At 44.6% G+C, this 19,144-nt stretch overlaps 1 protein-coding gene across 3 annotated transcripts in view; it reads left to right on the top strand.

Moving 5' to 3' along the window:
- LOC139413932 (PX domain containing serine/threonine kinase) overlaps positions 1 to 19,136 on the top strand; it is a 51,128-nt gene extending 31,992 nt beyond the window's left edge. For 2 of the 3 annotated variants that reach the window (XM_071161794.1, XM_071161795.1), the window contains exons 12-17: positions 2,623 to 2,701; positions 2,910 to 3,036; positions 3,226 to 3,312; positions 6,899 to 6,962; positions 11,040 to 11,099; positions 15,855 to 19,136. In XM_071161794.1, the coding sequence (XP_071017895.1) occupies positions 2,623 to 2,701; positions 2,910 to 3,036; positions 3,226 to 3,312; positions 6,899 to 6,962; positions 11,040 to 11,099; positions 15,855 to 16,093 (656 nt within the window). In that variant the 3' untranslated portion in view covers positions 16,094 to 19,136. Of the gene's footprint in view, positions 1 to 2,622; positions 2,702 to 2,909; positions 3,037 to 3,225; positions 3,313 to 6,898; positions 6,963 to 11,039; positions 11,100 to 14,642; positions 14,671 to 15,854 lie in introns of all 3 variants that reach the window. The other variant, XM_071161796.1, reaches the window with a different exon arrangement.
- Positions 19,137 to 19,144: the final 8 nt, after the last annotated feature.

The following is a 19,144-nucleotide window of genomic DNA, read 5'->3' as shown; positions in this document are numbered from 1 at the left end:
AACAGGATTTGCTCGCCATTTCCTGCACTCGAGACAGGTGCGTTGATGTCGTTGAATGGCCTCCCGGCCAAGTCTTATTATGAAGGTCAGACAAATCTCGGCAAACACTCTTTCTAGTCCTGGATGTGAGTCCAAAACGACAGGATGGAGAACGTCAAGAGGCAGGGATTCAGCTTGACGAAGCCGGTTGCCAACCCAAATAAGACCTAGGGCTTTGGTTGTATTCAGGAGATGATGAACAGAGACAGCTGCTCCTCTACTGGCTTGTCTGCTTCAAGGGCCTTGATCTCCTCTGTACTGGCTTGTCGGCTTCAAGGGCCTTGATCTCCTCTGTACTGGCTTGTCGGCTTCAAGGGCCTTGATCTCCTCTGTACTGGCTTGTCGGCTTCAAGGGCCTTGATCTCCTCTGTACTGGCTTGTCGTCTTCGAGGGCCTTGATCTCCTCTGTACTGGCTTGTCGTCTTCGAGGGCCTTGATCTCCTCTGTACTGGCTTGTCGTCTTCGAGGGCCTTGATCTCCTCTGCGAAACTCTCCCGCTGTCCTTTATAAGCAGGAAAGTCTCCACGTCGTGCCTTGAGGGCTTGGGATCACCAACAGTTGAAATCATAGTTTGGTACACGGACTCACAGAGCTCCTTTCCAACTGTGATGAGACGTGCTCCAGTCTACTTTTTACAGGATCAGGAGTAAAGTTGACCTGTCCTCAGAAAGTAAATTTTGCGACATTCAGCGGTGTGCCTCTTCTCTAGCTGTACTGAGCATCACGTGCCAGGTGTCAGGTGACTGTTGCAGGAAGTGGTTCCAGAGTCCAGTGGTTCACTCGTGTTAGCTCAGCCAGAGTTCCCCCCCCCCCCCTCCCCCTCGTGATGACGTCTGCTGGGTTGTTAGCAGTGTCGTCATATCACCATGGTTGTCTTCGTCGGGGGCGTGGCTTGCCTGAAGCTGACCTGTGGTGGAGGGCTCACCAGTTAGAATGCCCTCACCTCTGTAAGCACTTTGAGTGGTTCTTAGAGCGCGTTGGTATGGTTGCCTATGTTTTGCTGTATCTGCCGTTGTAGACGGTCATCTCCCCTGGGCATGGGTCCCTTGGGAGATCTGGTTGTCTTCAGTCTCCGATGTCCATCATTCCGGTTCAAAAAGACCATTAAAATGGAGTCTGATACTCTGTGCGGATAGGTCACTTGGAGTAAACGGATATCAGACTGCACTCTGGTCAAAGAGTGACAGATACAGAAACCCAGTCTAGGAGTTTAATCAAATTTTGATTTAATTTAATGACGAAACAGAGTATACACGTGGTCTGTGTACAGAGGGGAAACAGAATAAAATACATTTAAAAATACTACAATGTAAATCCAATAAACAATAGTACATTAATGTCAGCAATCTCTATACTCAATTTACAATAAGAGAGAAATAACACACACAGAATTAACATTACAGTTACATCATCTGGTAGGCTTTGTATGAAATGGTAAGAGAACTGGTGAAGAAAGTTACCCCTTTATCATACAAATGTCTTGTTGCCATGGGGAATAACAAGTGGTTGCCATGGGGAATAACAAGTGGTTGCCATGGTGAATAATAATTGATAGGACATATAAAAGGAAACATCAGAGTTTACCAGAATCTCTAAATGAAAATACTGGCAGATCAATAAAATGCCCTTGTAGATCTAATTACATTTAGAGGATTCTAAAATCAAATATATGGGGCTTTTATACACTGTTTCCCTGTCCTCTCATCTCTCCCGATGTTCCCCTGTCCTCTCATCTCTCCTGATGTTTCCCTGTCCTCTCATCTCTCCTGATGTTGTCCTCTCATCTCTCCTGATGTTTCCCTGTCCTCTCATCTCTCCTGATGTTTCCCTGTCCTCTCATCTCTCCTGATGTTTCCCTGTCCTCTCATCTCTCCTGATGTTTCCCTGTCCTCTCATCTCTCCTGATGTTTCCCTGTCCTCTCATCTCTCCTGATGTTTCCCTGTCCTCTCATCTCTCCTGATGTTCCCCTGTCCTCTCATCTCTCCTGATGTTCCCCTGTCCTCTCATCTCTCCTGATGTTCCCCTGTCCTCTCATCTCTCCTGATGTTCCCCTGTCCTCTCATCTCTCCTGATGTTCCCCTGTCCTCTCATCTCTCCTGATGTTTCCCTGTCCTCTCATCTCTCCTGATGTTCCCCTGTCCTCTCATCTCTCCTGATGTTCCCCTGTCCTCTCATCTCTCCTGATGTTTCCCTGTCCTCTCATCTCTCCTGATGTTTCCCTGTCCTCTCATCTCTCCTGATGTTTCCCTGTCCTCTCATCTCTCCTGATGTTTCCCTGTCCTCTCATCTCTCCTGATGTTTCCCTGTCCTCTCATCTCTCCTGATGTTTCCCTGTCCTCTCATCTCTCCTGATGTTTCCCTGTCCTCTCATCTCTCCTGATGTTTCCCTGTCCTCTCATCTCTCCTGATGTTTCCCTGTCCTCTCATCTCTCCTGATGTTTCCCTGTCCTCTCATCTCTCCTGATGTTTCCCTGTCCTCTCATCTCTCCTGATGTTTCCCTGTCCTCTCATCTCTCCTGACGTTTCCCTGTCCTCTCATCTCCTCTCTCCTGATGTGTCCCTGACCTCTCCTCTCTCCGTAGTGTCTGTGCTGCAATCCATCCTGTCCACAGATGCCTGTAAGACTGGGATGCCCACTGTTGCACAACTGCTGCAGACACCGTGAGTAGAGTACATTTCAACAACCCATCCGTGAGAAGATCACATCATAGCCGACCACTGAAGAAGTCGTCACTTTATTTGCCTTCGTAGATAACACACAAGCGCTACACGTTACCTACCTTTGAAAACGGTCAATAATGAAGTCTCTCTCTCTCTCTCTCTCTCTCTGTCTCTCTGTCTCTCTGTCTCCCACTCTCTGTCCTGGTAGGCTGTTCAGCGATGTTCTGCTGTTTCACTCAGAGAAACTCCAGTTCAAGATCCCCACCAAATTAAGAGACGCCTTGAAAACCGCCAAAGAGTGCATGGAAAAGCGACTCCAAGAAGAGCAGAAAACGGTTGGTATATTTACTCCTTACAGCCAGCTTCCTGGAGCCAGACTGGAGACAGATAAGATGGATAGTTTCCTGAAGCCAGAAAAGCTGGGATGGCTGGGTGGGTGGCTGGGTGGATGGCTGGGTGGATGGCTGGGAGGAAGAAAGGAACAAACGATTGATGGATTGATTGGTGTTTGATCATCTCCTCAGAACCAGCAGCACAGGAGGCTGACCAGAGCTCAGTCCCACCACGGCTCAGAGGAGGAGAAGAGGAGGAGGAAGATACTGGCTAGAAAGGTAGAGAACACCGTCACAGACTCGGGCACACCGTCACAGACTCGGGCACACCGGCACACAGACTCGGGCACACAGACTCGGGCACACAGACTCGGGCACCCTGTCACACAGACTCGGGCACCCTGTCACACAGACTCGGGCACCCTGTCACACAGACTCGGGCACCCTGTCACACAGACTCGGGCACCCTGTCACACAGACTCGGGCACCCTGTCACACAGACTCGGGCACACAGACTCGGGCACACAGACTCGGGCACACAGACTCGGGCACACAGACTCGGGCACACAGACTCGGGCACACAGACTCGGGCACACAGACTCGGGCACACAGACTCGGGCACACAGACTCGGGCACACCGTCACGGACACTAGGGATGTAACGATCAGCGGTATAAAGTACTTTAAGTAATACTTTAAAGAACTGTTGTTGTTTTTTGGGGGTATTTGTACTTTACTATTTATATTTACTTCTACTTCACTACATTCCTAAAGACAATAATGTACTTTTTACTCCATACATTTTCCCCTGACACCCAAAAGTACTTGTTACATTTTGAATGCTTAGCAGGACAGGAAAATGGTCTAATTCAGAAAATCACTTAACATTTTACGTATTGCCAGTTCACTGTTGAACATTGTGTTTTACCAGAATAAAAGTAAACTCGGGGAGACAACTCTCATCTGGCTATACCTGCTGATGGGGGCTTACAATTAGATGTTTATTTAGATAGTTCAGGTTCACCATCAGCAATAGTTTTCCTAGTTTTCTTTTGAACAGTCAATGTATATGGGCATTTTTAAATAAAGGTAAAGTTGAAATTTCATAACGAGGACAGCAATCATTTTTGTAAGGCACACTGCATGGCCGAAGTGAGAGAAGATAAACACATGTTTTTTTATTTAACTAGGCAAGTCAGTTAAGAACAAATTCTTATTTTGCCTACCCCGGGCAAACCCTCTCCTAACCCGGATGACGCTGGGCCAATTGTGCGCCGCCCTATGGGACTCCCGTTCACGGCCGGTTGTGACACAGCCCGGGATCGAACCAGGGTCTGTAGTGGCGCCTCTAGCATTGAGATGCTGTGTCTTCGACCGCTGCTCTCTTCGGGAGCCCAACAGTCACTCTGTAATAACTTCCAAAACCATTTGATTTTGAGATCGAAGTGAAATCCAACATTGTGCTATTATATTCATTGGCTTTGTCATAGCTCATTTGTTAACAATAAATATTCATTCATTACTGGCTCAAAAATGTAACCTGCATAAATGACTAGTTTATTAGTGGGGGGACAAAAAACATAGGCTCTAATCTGATAGTGGTATATGTCTAGTCTCCATTGTGGCTCTAATCTGATAGTGGTATATGTATAGTCTCCATTATGGCTCTAATCTGATAGTGGGGTGGTAGATGTCGTCTCCTTTATGGCTCTAATCTGATAGTGGGGTGGTAGATGTCGTCTCCTTTATGGCTCTAATCTGATAGTGGTATATGTATAGTCTCCATTATGGCTCTAATCTGATAGTGGTAGATGTCGAGTCTCCTTTATGGCTCTAATCTGATAGTGGTAGATGTCGAGTCTCCATTAAGGCTCTAATCTGATAGTGGTAGATGTCGTCTCCTTTATGGCTCTAATCTGATAGTGGTATATGTATAGTCTCCATTATGGCTCTAATCTGATAGTGGTAGATGTCGAGTCTCCTTTATGGCTCTAATCTGATAGTGGTAGATGTCGAGTCTCCATTAAGGCTCTAATCTGATAGTGGTATGTGTAGTCTCCTTTATGGCTCTAATCTGATAGTGGTATATGTATAGTCTCCATTATGGCTCTAATCTGATAGTGGGGTAGTAGATGTCTAGTCTCCATTATGGCTCTAATGTGATAGTGGTAGATGTCTAGTCTCCTTTATGGCTATAATCTGATAGTGGTAGTGGGGTGGTAGATGTCTAGTCTCCTTTATGGCTTTAATCTGATAGTGGTATATGTCTAGTCTCCATTATGGCTCTAATCTGATAGTGGTAGATGTCTAGTCTCCATTATGGCTCTAATCTGGTAGTGGGGGGGTAGATGTCTTGTCTCCCTTATGGCTCTAATCTGATAGTGGTATTGGGGTAGTAGATGTCTCCCTTATGGCTCTAATCTGATAGTGGTAGTGGGGGGGTAGATGTCCCCCTTATGGCTCTAATCTGATAGTGGTAGTGGGGTGGTAGATGTCTCCCTTATGGCTCTAATCTGATAGTGGGGTGGTAGATGTCTAATCTCCATTATGGCTCTAATCTGATAGTGGTAGATGTCTAGTCTCCATTATGGCTCTATTCTGATAGTGGTAGTGGGGGGGTAGATGTCTAGTCTCCATTATGGCTCTAATCTGATAGTGGTATATGTATAGTCTCTCTTATAGCTCTAATCTGATAGTGGTATTGGGGTGGTAGATGTCTCCCTTATGGCTCTAATCTGATAGTGGTAGTGGGGTGGTAGATGTCTAGTCTCCATTATGGCTCTAATCTGATAGTGGTAGTGGGGGGGTAGATGTCTCCCTTATGGCTCTAATCTGATAGTGGTATTGGGGTGGTAGATGTCTCCCTTATGGCTCTAATCTGATAGTGGTAGTGGGGTGGTAGATGTCTAGTCGCCATTATGGCTCTAATCTGATAGTGGTAGTGGGGGGGGGTAGATGTCTCCCTTATGGCTCTAATCTGATAGTGGTAGTGGGGGGGTAGATAGTGGTAGTGGGGGGGTAGATAGTGGTAGTGGGGGGGGGTAGATAGTGGTAGTGGGGGGGTAGATAGTGGTAGTGGGGGGTAGATGTCTAGTCTCCATTATTAACTTCCGGTTTCAACTGTATGTATGGTTCCTGTATGGTACCAGTCCATGTATCTAGATACGTATGGTTCCTGTATGGTACCAGTCCATGTATCTAGATACGTATGGTACCAGTCCATGTATCTAGATACGTATGGTACCAGTCCATGTATCTAGATACGTATGGTACCAGTCCATGTATCTAGATACGTATGGTACCAGTCCATGTATCTAGATACGTATGGTACCAGTCCATGTATCTAGATACGTATGGTTCCTGTATGGTACCAGTCCATGTATCTAGATACGTATGGTACCAGTCCATGTATCTAGATACGTATGGTTCCTGTATGGTACCAGTCCATGTATCTAGATACGTATGGTACCAGTCCATGTATCTAGATACGTATGGTTCCTGTATGGTACCAGTCCATGTGTCTAGATACGTATGGTTCCTGTATGGTACCAGTCCATGTATCTAGATACGTATGGTTCCTGTATGGTACCAGTCCATGTATCTAGATACGTATGGTACCAGTCCATGTATCTAGATACGTATGGTTCCTGTATGGTACCAGTCCATGTATCTAGATACGTATGGTACCAGTCCATGTATCTAGATACGTATGGTTGCTGTATGGTATCAGTCCATGTGTCTAGATACGTATTGAATCATCTTTAAAGGGAAAGAAGCAGATCCCTAGCACACACACACGATTCATTATCATTTTGTAGCAGAATTGTCATTGATAGAAATATGTATGTTTGTTTGTTTGTTTGTAGAAGTCCAGACAGTCGGCCTATGAGAACGAGGAGGATCTCTCTGTGAAGTACAACAACAACTCTGGTATGTCATCAGCACTATGGTTTAAATAGACCATTAATATACTCCTGCCGAGTGCTCAAACAAATGTATTAACTCTTTATTATAAGACTAAAACGTGAACTGTGTTTTTCAATGTGGCTAAAGCATGCTCTAGTGGAGGCTGCAAGGTAATACCATGGTAAAGCTCGGCTCCCAACCCTGTTCCTGGAGAGATACCCTCCTACAGGTTAACTCCAACCCTGTTCCTGGAGAGATACCCTCCTATAGGTTAACTCCAACCCTGTTCCTGGAGAGATACCCTCCTATAGGTTAACTCCAACCCTGTTCCTGGAGAGATACCCTCCTATAGGTTAACTCCAACCCTGTTCCTGGAGAGATACCCTCCTGTAGGTTAACTCCAACCCTGTTCCTGGAGAGATACCCTCCTGTAGGTTTTAACTCCAACCCTGTTCCTGGAGAGATACCCTCCTATAGGTTAACTCCAACCCTGTTCCTGGAGAGATACCCTCCTGTAGGTTAACTCCAACCCTGTTCCTGGAGAGATACCCTCCTGTAGGTTAACTCCAACCCTGTTCCTGGAGAGATACCCTCCTGTAGGTTAACTCCAACCCTGTTCCTGGAGAGATACCCTCCTATAGGTTAACTCCAACCCTGTTCCTGGAGAGCTACCCTCCTATAGGTTAACTCCAACCCTGTTCCTGGAGAGATACCCTCCTATAGGTTAACTCCAACCCTGTTCCTGGAGAGATACCCTCCTATAGGTTAACTCCAACCCTGTTCCTGGAGAGATACCCTCCTATAGGTTAACTCCAACCCTGTTCCTGGAGAGATACCCTCCTATAGGTTAACTCCAACCCTGTTCCTGGAGAGCTACCCTCCTATAGGTTAACTCCAACCCTGTTCCTGGAGAGATACCCTCCTATAGGTTAACTCCAACCCTGTTCCTGGAGAGATACCCTCCTATAGGTTAACTCCAACCCTGTTCCTGGAGAGATACCCTCCTATAGGTTAACTCCAACCCTGTTCCTGGAGAGCTACCCTCCTATAGGTTAACTCCAACCCTGTTCCTGGAGAGCTACCCTCCTATAGGTTAACTCCAACCCTGTTCCTGGAGAGCTACCCTCCTATAGGTTAACTCCAACCCTGTTCCTGGAGAGCTACCCTCCTATAGGTTAACTCCAACCCTGTTCCTGGAGAGCTACCCTCCTATAGGTTAACTCCAACCCTGTTCCTGGAGAGATACCCTCCTATAGGTTAACTCCAACCCTGTTCCTGGAGAGATACCCTCCTGTAGGTTAACTCCAACCCTGTTCCTGGAGAGATACCCTCCTGTAGGTTAACTCCAACCCTGTTCCTGGAGAGATACCCTCCTGTAGGTTAACTCCAACCCTGTTCCTGGAGAGATACCCTCCTGTAGGTTAACTCCAACCCTGTTCCTGGAGAGATACCCTCCTATAGGTTAACTCCAACCCTGTTCCTGGAGAGATACCCTCCTGTAGGTTAACTCCAACCCTGTTCCTAGAGAGATACCCTCCTGTAGGTTAACTCCAACCCTGTTCCTAGAGAGATACCCTCCTGTAGGTTAACTCCAACCCTGTTCCTAGAGAGATACCCTCCTATAGGTTAACTCCAACCCTGTTCCTAGAGAGATACCCTCCTGTAGGTTAACTCCAACCCTGTTCCTAGAGAGATACCCTCCTGTAGGTTAACTCCAACCCTGTTCCTGGAGAGATACCCTCCTATAGGTTAACTCCAACCCTGTTCCTGGAGAGATACCCTCCTATAGGTTAACTCCAACCCTGTTCCTGGAGAGAGACCCTCCTGTAGGTTAACTCCAACCCTGTTCCTGGAGAGAGACCCTCCTGTAGGTTAACTCCAACCCTGTTCCTGGAGAGATACCCTCCTATAGGTTAACTCCAACCCTGTTCCTGGAGAGATACCCTCCTATAGGTTAACTCCAACCCTGTTCCTGGAGAGATACCCTCCTGTAGGTTAACTCCAACCCTGTTCCTGGAGAGATACCCTCCTGTAGGTTAACTCCAACCCTGTTCCTGGAGAGATACCCTCCTGTAGGTTAACTCCAACCCTGTTCCTGGAGAGATACCCTCCTGTAGGTTAACTCCAACCCTGTTCCTGGAGAGATACCCTCCTGTAGGTTTTAACTCCAACCCTGTTCCTGGAGAGATACCCTCCTGTAGGTTTTAACTCCAACCCTGTTCCTGGAGAGATACCCTCCTGTAGGTTTTAACTCCAACCCTGTTCCTGGAGAGATACCCTCCTGTAGGTTTTAACTCCAACCCTGTTCCTGGAGAGATACCCTCCTGTAGGTTTTAACTCCAACCCTGTTCCTGGAGAGATACCCTCCTGTAGGTTTTAACTCCAACCCTGTTCCTGGAGAGATACCCTCCTGTAGGTTTTAACTCCAACCCTGTTCCTGGAGAGATACCCTCCTGTAGGTTTTAACTCCAACCCTGTTCCTGGAGAGATACCCTCCTGTAGGTTTTAACTCCAACCCTGTTCCTGGAGAGATACCCTCCTGTAGGTTTTAACTCCAACCCTGTTCCTGGAGAGATACCCTCCTGTAGGTTTTAACTCCAACCCTGTTCCTGGAGAGATACCCTCCTGTAGGTTTTAACTCCAACCCTGTTCCTGGAGAGATACCCTCCTGTAGGTTTTAACTCCAACCCTGTTCCTGGAGAGATACCCTCCTGTAGGTTTTAACTCCAACCCTGTTCCTGGAGAGATACCCTCCTGTAGGTTTTAACTCCAACCCTGTTCCTGGAGAGATACCCTCCTGTAGGTTTTAACTCCAACCCTGTTCCTGGAGAGATACCCTCCTGTAGGTTTTAACTCCAACCCTGTTCCTGGAGAGATACCCTCCTGTAGGTTTTAACTCCAACCCTGTTCCTGGAGAGATACCCTCCTGTAGGTTTTAACTCCAACCCTGTTCCTGGAGAGATACCCTCCTGTAGGTTTTAACTCCAACCCTGTTCCTGGAGAGATACCCTCCTGTAGGTTTTAACTCCAACCCTGTTCCTGGAGAGATACCCTCCTGTAGGTTTTAACTCCAACCCTGTTCCTGGAGAGATACCCTCCTGTAGGTTTTAACTCCAACCCTGTTCCTGGAGAGATACCCTCCTGTAGGTTTTAACTCCAACCCTGTTCCTGGAGAGATACCCTCCTGTAGGTTTTAACTCCAACCCTGTTCCTGGAGAGATACCCTCCTGTAGGTTTTAACTCCAACCCTGTTCCTGGAGAGATACCCTCCTGTAGGTTTTAACTCCAACCCTGTTCCTGGAGAGATACCCTCCTGTAGGTTTTAACTCCAACCCTGTTCCTGGAGAGATACCCTCCTGTAGGTTTTAACTCCAACCCTGTTCCTGGAGAGATACCCTCCTGTAGGTTTTAACTCCAACCCTGTTCCTGGAGAGATACCCTCCTGTAGGTTTTAACTCCAACCCTGTTCCTGGAGAGATACCCTCCTGTAGGTTTTAACTCCAACCCTGTTCCTGGAGAGATACCCTCCTGTAGGTTTTAACTCCAACCCTGTTCCTGGAGAGATACCCTCCTGTAGGTTTTAACTCCAACCCTGTTCCTGGAGAGATACCCTCCTGTAGGTTTTAACTCCAACCCTGTTCCTGGAGAGATACCCTCCTGTAGGTTTTAACTCCAACCCTGTTCCTGGAGAGATACCCTCCTGTAGGTTTTAACTCCAACCCTGATCTCGAACACCTGATTCTAAGAATTAACTGGTTGATAAACTGAATCAGGTTAGTTACAACTGGGGTTGGAGTTCAAACCTACAGGAGGGTAGCTCTCCAGGAACAGGGTTTGTGAGACCGCTGTCAGTAAATGACTTAGATAGTTGTATAGTACTATAGTTTAGGATTTTAATACTGGCATTAGAAAATGTCCATACACATGGAGGACATAACAGCTTTGTTTACCCTGGCAACACTGACATGACAATACTGTTTACAATGCAATGCTGGCTGACTGGCTGGATAACTGACTGACCGTCTCACTTGCTGACTGACTGACTGGCTGGTGGACTGACTGGCTGACTGACTGATTAGATGTCTATCTTCCTGTCTTTAGGTTCAGGAGCCAGCTCCCCACCGACCTCTCCCTCCTCCCCCACCCCTCCTCACACTACAGGTAGGTACCAACTATATTACCATGAAGATGTTACTAAAAGTTGCATTAATCAGCCTGTTATGTTAAACAGTGTTTTCCTCTAGCGCCGTCTGGAGGCTAATCAGCCTGTTATGTTAAACAGTGTTTTCCTCTAGCGCCGTCTGGAGGCTAATCAGCCTGTTATGTTAAACAGTGTTTTCCTCTAGCGCCGTCTGGAGGCTAATCAGCCTGTTATGTTAAACAGTGTTTTCCTCTAGCGCCGTCTGGAGGCTAATCAGCCTGTTATGTTAAACAGTGTTTTCCACTAGCGCAGAGAGCAAAAGCCAAAGCGAGAGGTTTCACTCTCACCAAAAATCTGTCCGATGCGTTTCTAGGAGCTTATTGTAGGCTATTTACTGGGTTTTAATTGACAACTAAAACAGCAAGTGTTGAGTAGTTTTATAAAAAAGGTGTTGTATTTACTGACTAAAGTCGATCTACTATAAATCCGTTTGCCATTCAGAAATCATTCCAACGGGAATCATACAGTGAATCATACAGTGAATCATACAGTGAATCATACAGTGAATCATACATCAGAAAGTATTCACACCCCTTTGACATGTTCCTTGTTGTTGTTGTTACCAAGTGGGATTCAAATGGTTGACAAAAATAACAATTCATCCATCTACACAAAGTAGAAGAATTACAACTTTTGTTAAAAAATAAATAAAGATATTTAATTAAAATAAAACCCTAATATCTTGATTTAGATGATAAGTATTCAACCTCCAAAGTCAATTTACGTTAGAATCACCTTTGGCAGCCATGACAGCTGTGAGTCGTTCTGGGCAAGTCTCAGAGCTTTGCACAGTTGGATTGTACAAGATTAGCATTTTTTTTTTTTTTTCTTCAAGCGCTGTCAAATTGGTTGTTAATCATTGCTAGACAGCTTCCAATTGGCTTATTCATCCCCCCTCCCATCCCCCTGTAACTATTCCCTAGGTTGTTGCTGTAAATGAGAATGTGTTCTCAGTCAACTTACCTGGTAAAATAAGGTTTTGGGGGAAAAAATAGCAATTTTCAGGTTTTCAAGCCAACTTCAGTCAAAACTGTAACTAAGCCTCTCATGAACATTCTATTTTTTTCGGTAAGCAACTCCAGTGTAGAGTTGGCCTTGTGTTTTAGGTTATTGTCGTGCTGAAAGGTGAATTAATCTCCCAGTGTCTGGTGGAAAGCAGACTGAACCAGCTTGTCCTCTAGGATTTTTTGTGCTTAGCTCCATTCCCTTTCTTTTTATTTAAAAAAACTCCCCAGTCCTTAACGATGACCAGCATACCCATAACACGATGCAGCCATGCTTGAAAATATGAAGTGGTACTCAGTGATGTGTTTTATTGGATTTGCCCCAAACATAATGATTTGTCTTCAGGACATAAAGGACATTTCTTCGCCAAATATTTTGCTGTTTTACTTTAGTGCCTTATTGCAAACAGGATGCATGTTCTGGAATATTTTTATTCTGTACAGGCTTCCTCCTTTTCACTCTGTCATTTAGGTTAATATTGTGGAGTAACTACAATGTTGTTGATCCGTCCTCAGTTTTCTCCTATCACAGCCATTAAACGCTGTAACTGGTTTAAAGTCACCATTGGCCTCATGGTGAAATCCCTGAGCCGTTTCCTTCCTCTCCAGCAACTGAGTTAGGAAGGACGCCTGTATCTTTGTAGTGACTGGGTGTATTGATACACCATCCAAAGTGTAATTAATAACTTCTATGGTAGATACCAGACCCTCAGGTTCATAGACTATAACTCTATGGTAGATACCAGACCCTCAGGTTCATAGACTATAACTCTATGGTAGATACCAGACCCTCAGGTTCAGACTATAACTCTATGGTAGATACCAGACCCTCAGGTTCATAGACTATAACTCTATGGTAGATACCAGACCCTCAGGTTCATAGACTAACTCTATGGTAGATACCAGACCCTCAGGTTCATAGACTATAACTCTATGGTAGATACCAGACCCTCAGGTTCATAGACTATAACTCTATGGTAGATACCAGACCCTCAGGTTCATAGACTATAACTCTATGGTAGATACCAGACCCTCAGGTTCATAGACTATAACTCTATGGTAGATACCAGACCCTCAGGTTCATAGACTATAACTCTATGGTAGATACCAGACCCTCAGGTTCATAGACTATAACTCTATGGTAGATACCAGACCCTCAGGTTCATATACTATAACTCTATGGTAGATACCAGACCCTCAGGTTCATAGACTATAACTCTATGGTAGATACCAGACCCTCAGGTTCAGACTATAACTCTATGGTAGATACCAGACCCTCAGGTTCAGACTATAACTCTATGGTAGATACCAGACCCTCAGGTTCAGACTATAACGCTATGGTAGATACCAGACCCTCAGGTTCAGACTATAACTCTATGGTAGATACCAGACCCTCAGGTTCATAGACTATAACTCTATGGTAGATACCAGACCCTCAGGTTCAGACTATAACTCTATGGTAGATACCAGACCCTCAGGTTCAGACTATAACTCTATGGTAAATACCAGACCCTCAGGTTCACACAGACTATAACTATATGGTAAATACCAGACCCTCAGGTTCATAGACTATAACTCTATGGTAGATACCAGACCCTCAGGTTCAGACTATAACTCTATGGTAGATACCAGACCCTCAGGTTCAGACTATAACTCTATGGTAGATACCAGACCCTCAGGTTCACACAGACTATAACTCTATGGTAGATACCAGACCCTCAGGTTCATAGACTATAACTCTATGGTAAATACCAGACCCTCAGGTTCACACAGACTATAACTCTGGCAGTTTTGAAACCAATCAGCACCCTGCCCATTGATACTGATTTAAGTAATAGTTCCTCCACAGTGATGTGCAAGAGGTCTATGTTGTGTTTGTTACCATGTCTTAGCACTGTTTTCCGTATGGTGGGGCTCCCCCTTGTGGTAAAACAGAGGCATTATAATAGATAGTCCATAGTATTAGGTTAGATTAAGCACTGGTACAGAGGTTTCGATAGAGGCCGTTTTGAGACTTTAAAAAAAAATATATATATATATGATTTCATGCTGTCTTGAGTTCTATCAAAACGTATGATCATGTTATTGTCTGTGATTTATAAGGAAGATTGTATTTGTATTGCATGTTGGTGTATATATATTTTTCAACAACCATACTGTATATTAGACTAGTGAGACTATTTTAGTTTTTAGCTGGTGAACTGGTTACTTGAATTTTTATTTTATGATGTCCTCATATCATCATGTGATTACTAGATGGACCATCTGAGTAGTTATTCTGGTCATACTTCAATGTTTTTTTCCTTTCTTGTTTATATATACTTTTCCATTCATTTTCCACTCAGCTAATCAGTAATCACACCATACTGTAAATAATGAACATTTTAGTGTTGATTAACAGTAGTGTTGATTGTACTCCTCGAGGTACTGTTGACCAATAACACAGTGATTAATCTGCCTCTCTTTTCCTCCTCTTTTTGCTGTCTGTCTGCCAAGTAGAGCATGCACCATTTTGAACATGTGTGGGGTAAAGTAATTCAATAATGATTCCTATATGTGTTTTTTTTAAAGCTGTAGTCGACCCTGAATCACAGCAAGTACACTACACTACAGTACTCTGTACCACTGTAGTTCGGCTTGTCTCCATAGTATAAGTATGTAATGATGCTGCTCAGAGCAAACCAGATGAAACTAATACTAAATGGAGAAACACACATTGTTTTTGCAGGATCCACATATCTTAATAATGGACATATTTTAGAGCTTTATACTATAGAATCTAGAACCTATTCTAGATGACAATCTTAACAGAGTAAATTACAAAATCCAACGCGATTTATATCAGTTTTATAATAGTGAGATGTCCGTTTGAAAATGGGGCCGGGGTGTCGTCCGTTTGAAAATGGGGCCGGGTGTCGTCCGTTTGAAAATGGGGCCGGGTGTCGTCCGTTTGAAAATGGGGGCCGGGTGTCGTCCGTTTGAAAATGGGGCCGGGTGTCGTCCGTTTGAAAATGGGGCCGGGTGTCGTCCGTTTGAAAATGGGGCCGGGTGTCGTCCGTTTGAAAATGGGGCCGGGTGTCGTCCGTTTGAAAATGGGGCCGGGTGTCGTCCGTTTGAAAATGGGGCCGGGTGTCGTCCGTTTGAAAATGGGGCCGGGTGTCGTCCGTTTGAAAATGGGGCCGGGTGTCGTCCGTTTGAAAATGGGGCCGGGTGTCGTCCGTTTGAAAATGGGGCCGGGTGTCGTCCGTTAGAGAAGTTGAAACACCTCACCATTTTCAAACACCAACCTTCAGATTTCTGCTCACTAAAACATCAAATGTTAGTAGTTACAATTTAATTAAAGATTTATATTTAATCTCCTGCATTGATTTGCCTTTGCTTGCTTGGTGAAAGGGTGTCTGCAACTTTAAAAGGTCACAATCTGCAATGATCAAAACATTAACGTTTATTCCTTTTTTGGGGGGGGGGGGGTATTTATTTTCACCTTTGTCATTGATATTGTCCACCTCCCAACAAATTGTTTTGCTCAGATAACCCCTGCAGACTCGAACACTGCTTGAAGCTCAAGTGTAACATTGTAGATTGTGATCCCTGTGGTGGTGGTTTAATTGATGACATTGGAAACACTGTGTATTCTTATACATCAGACTACCATTCTTATACATCAGACTACCACTCAATGTTTTAACAGTTGATTTCTTGTTGATGCAGGAGTTGCACCACCTCCTCCTCCTCCTCCTCTACCTCCTCCAAGTGATAACCCTGGCCAGTCCCACGCCCCTCCGCATCCTCCTCTCCCTGGGTCAGGTCCTCCTCCTGCCAACGGTGTGGGGCGTGGTGCCCTCCTCAGCTCCATCACGTCATTCAGTATAGGCAAACTAAAGAAAGCAGTGACCATCGGCCGCAGCATCCAACACTCTGAAGAGGGCCGCTCTTCCTTCTCGTCCTGACCCTGTGGTCCCAGTCACCCCTAAAGGTTACCTGTCGTCCTGACCCTGTGATCCCAGTCACCCCTAAAGTTTACCTCTCGTCCTGACCCTGTGGTCCCAGTCACCACTAAAGGTTACCTGTCGTCCTGACCCTGTGGTCCCAGTCACCCCTAAAGGTTACCTGTCGTCCTGACCCTGTGGTCCCAGTCCCCCCTAAAGGTTACCTGTCGTCCTGACCCTGTGGTCCCAGTCACCCCTAAAGGTTACCTGTCGTCCTGACCCTGTGGTCCCAGTCAACCCTAAAGGTTACCTGTCGTCCTGCTCAATCACATTTTTGGTCTTTCAGTTTTTTTTTTGCTTCTAAATTTAGTTCCCGTCCGATGAGTTGACCCCCAGCCCCGCCCCTTAAGGTTTGAGGTAGGGGACGGGGCATCAACTCCTTTCCAATATGGCCGCCACGTTGGTTCTCCCTTTAGCACAAACATGACTGGTCAGTGGACTGTACAGGTGGTTTAAAGATGAGGTGGCATCAGCCTGGTGTCTATCTGGAAGACTGCAGTGAATTACTTTATGATTTCAGTGGAACGTCTTTCTTCTTATTTACAGCGAAGTGACTTGAATGAAACGTACAAGCAACTGTGAGGGAAGTGATTCAGAAAGCAAACACATGAACCACAGGTGTTTTAGAGAGACTGGGACTCTGACCTGACATCCACCAACCATGTCATCACAGTGAGACGACTATGAAAGAACTGTCTGGGACTCTGACCTGACATCCACCAACCAACAGCATGTCATCACAGTGAGACGACTATGAAAGAACTGTCTGTGTCATCACAGTGAGACGACTCTGAAAGAACTGTCTGTGTCATCACAGTGAGACGACTCTGAAAGAACTGTCTGTGTCATCACAGTGAGACGACTATGAAAGAACTGTCTGTCATCACAGTGAGACGACTCTGAAAGAACTGTCTGTGTCATCACAGTGAGACGACTCTGAAAGAACTGTCTTTGTCATCACAGGGAGACAACTATGAAAGAACTGTCTGTGTCATCACAGTGAGACGACTATGAAAGAACTGTCTGTGTCATCACAGTGAGACGACTATGAAAGAACTGTCTGTGTCATCACAGTGAGACGACTATGAAAGAACTGTCTGTGTCATCACAGTGAGACGACTATGAAAGAACTGTCTGTGTCATCACAGTGAGACGACTATGAAAGAACTGTCTGTGTCATCACTGTGAGACGACTATGAAAGAACTGTCTGTGTCATCACTGTGAGACGACTATGAAAGAACTGTCTGTCATCACTGTGAGACGACTATGAAAGAACTGTGTCATCACAGTGAGACGACTATGAAAGAACTGTGTCATCACAGTGAGACGACTATGAAAGAACTGTGTCATCACAGTGAGACGACTATGAAAGAACTGTTGGTCTGTTATGTTTATTGTATCTATTTTTTTTTTAGCTTTTTGTTTTCTTCTAATGAATGGAAGGAGATGTGATGCTGTTGGACTGTCTGTGTTGCTTATATCTATGTGCCACATTCATCTCTGTGCCTGCGTCAATATATGGCCTTGTGTCCCAAATGGCATCCCATTTCCTATATAGTGCACTACTTTAGTAGTAGTCCGCTATATAGGGGATAGGGTGCCATTTTCAAATGCACAGATAGATACAAAAAAAAAATCAATGGACGCTGCAAGGATTAAAACCTCAGTATACCCATGGCCGCTTGTTTAGTAAACGAGAACCACCAGAAATCTGTCATCATTCAGTATGCAAAAGAATTAACCCAAATGATGACATGCTGTACTTACTGGTATTAATCAGTAACAGTATACAAATTAAGATTCAAATACCTTTTTTAAAAGATTGTTTTGCTTTTTCCTCTCCAAAATGGCAGTTTAAAGATGTTGAAGGATCGACTATTTCTCTGCTGCACTTGACTGAGGGGGAATGCTTTTCTCTACGATCCAGGATTGACACACTTTCTGTGAGCGGTTTACTGGGAGAATGTATCTAAAAAAAATAATCGATTCTGGTGTTTACAAGAAATTAATCCTAATCCTGAAATGAGTTAACTAGCTAATCTGTTATTGATCATCATAATCTGTACCTCTGCTACATCCAACCACTGTCAGAGGAACTGAAGGAACAGTACATCCTCAATCTGTCTGAAAAGCAAAGTTACAATCTGCATAACTGTCTGAAGTGCTTTGTCTTGTCAACATTACAAGATTAACTTGTTTTGAAGATTGATATATTGGCACATTCAGGACAATTACTAATTGGCTGCATTTGCACAGGTAGCCCAATTCTTATCTTTGGCCAATAATTGGTCTTTTGGCCAATCAGATCATATCCTTTGCCAATAATTGGGCAACAGATAAGAACTGGGCTGCCCGTTTAAACGCAACCATCGAGTTTCATTATCTCTGCTTATTGTTACCTTCTCTTTACATCACTAACAGAGTGGTGTGGCCTTGTATGTAACAATACCCAGAATACATTTCCCCTCATTATGTAATTTTATCCAATCTCTCACCTCTCTCTCTTTTCCAGTTCAGGGGGTCGTCTAAGCGAGGCTTCAGTATGACATTGTGTTTATTTGGCAGCCGTTTCTCCAGTAAGAATGCTCCATGCTGCATAGTTTTATGTAATTAATAATGCTGTTAGTTTATAATTAAGTCTTTCTATCATCGCTGCCTGCCAACCTTTCTGATTTGCACTGCTGAGTATGGAGTTTTCAAGTAAATACTATACCACCTTTTGGCAGTATGAATTAACAACTCGGTGACAGTAAAACAAAGATATTTTATGATTGAAGATGACTGCACTTTAAGATGAAGTTACTAACATTTTCCTAACCCTTTTTTCGGGTTGGGGTGGTGGGGGTTGTATGAAACCATATATTGTCCGTCTGCTGCATTAAAACATTAAAATTCATAACTGTTTGGGGTTTGTATGTTTGACCCTGCACAGCTGTGTTGGAAAAAAATATATACATTGTTATCTACATTGCCGTATTATACTTATTTTATTAAAATCATGGACTGAAATG

Source organism: Oncorhynchus clarkii, chromosome 7 (genome assembly GCF_045791955.1).
Source record: "Oncorhynchus clarkii lewisi isolate Uvic-CL-2024 chromosome 7, UVic_Ocla_1.0, whole genome shotgun sequence".
NCBI classification, from domain to species: Eukaryota; Metazoa; Chordata; class Actinopteri; order Salmoniformes; family Salmonidae; genus Oncorhynchus; species Oncorhynchus clarkii.
Note: the sequence above shows the minus strand (reverse complement) of the source record. Positions and strands in the feature narration are given on the sequence as shown.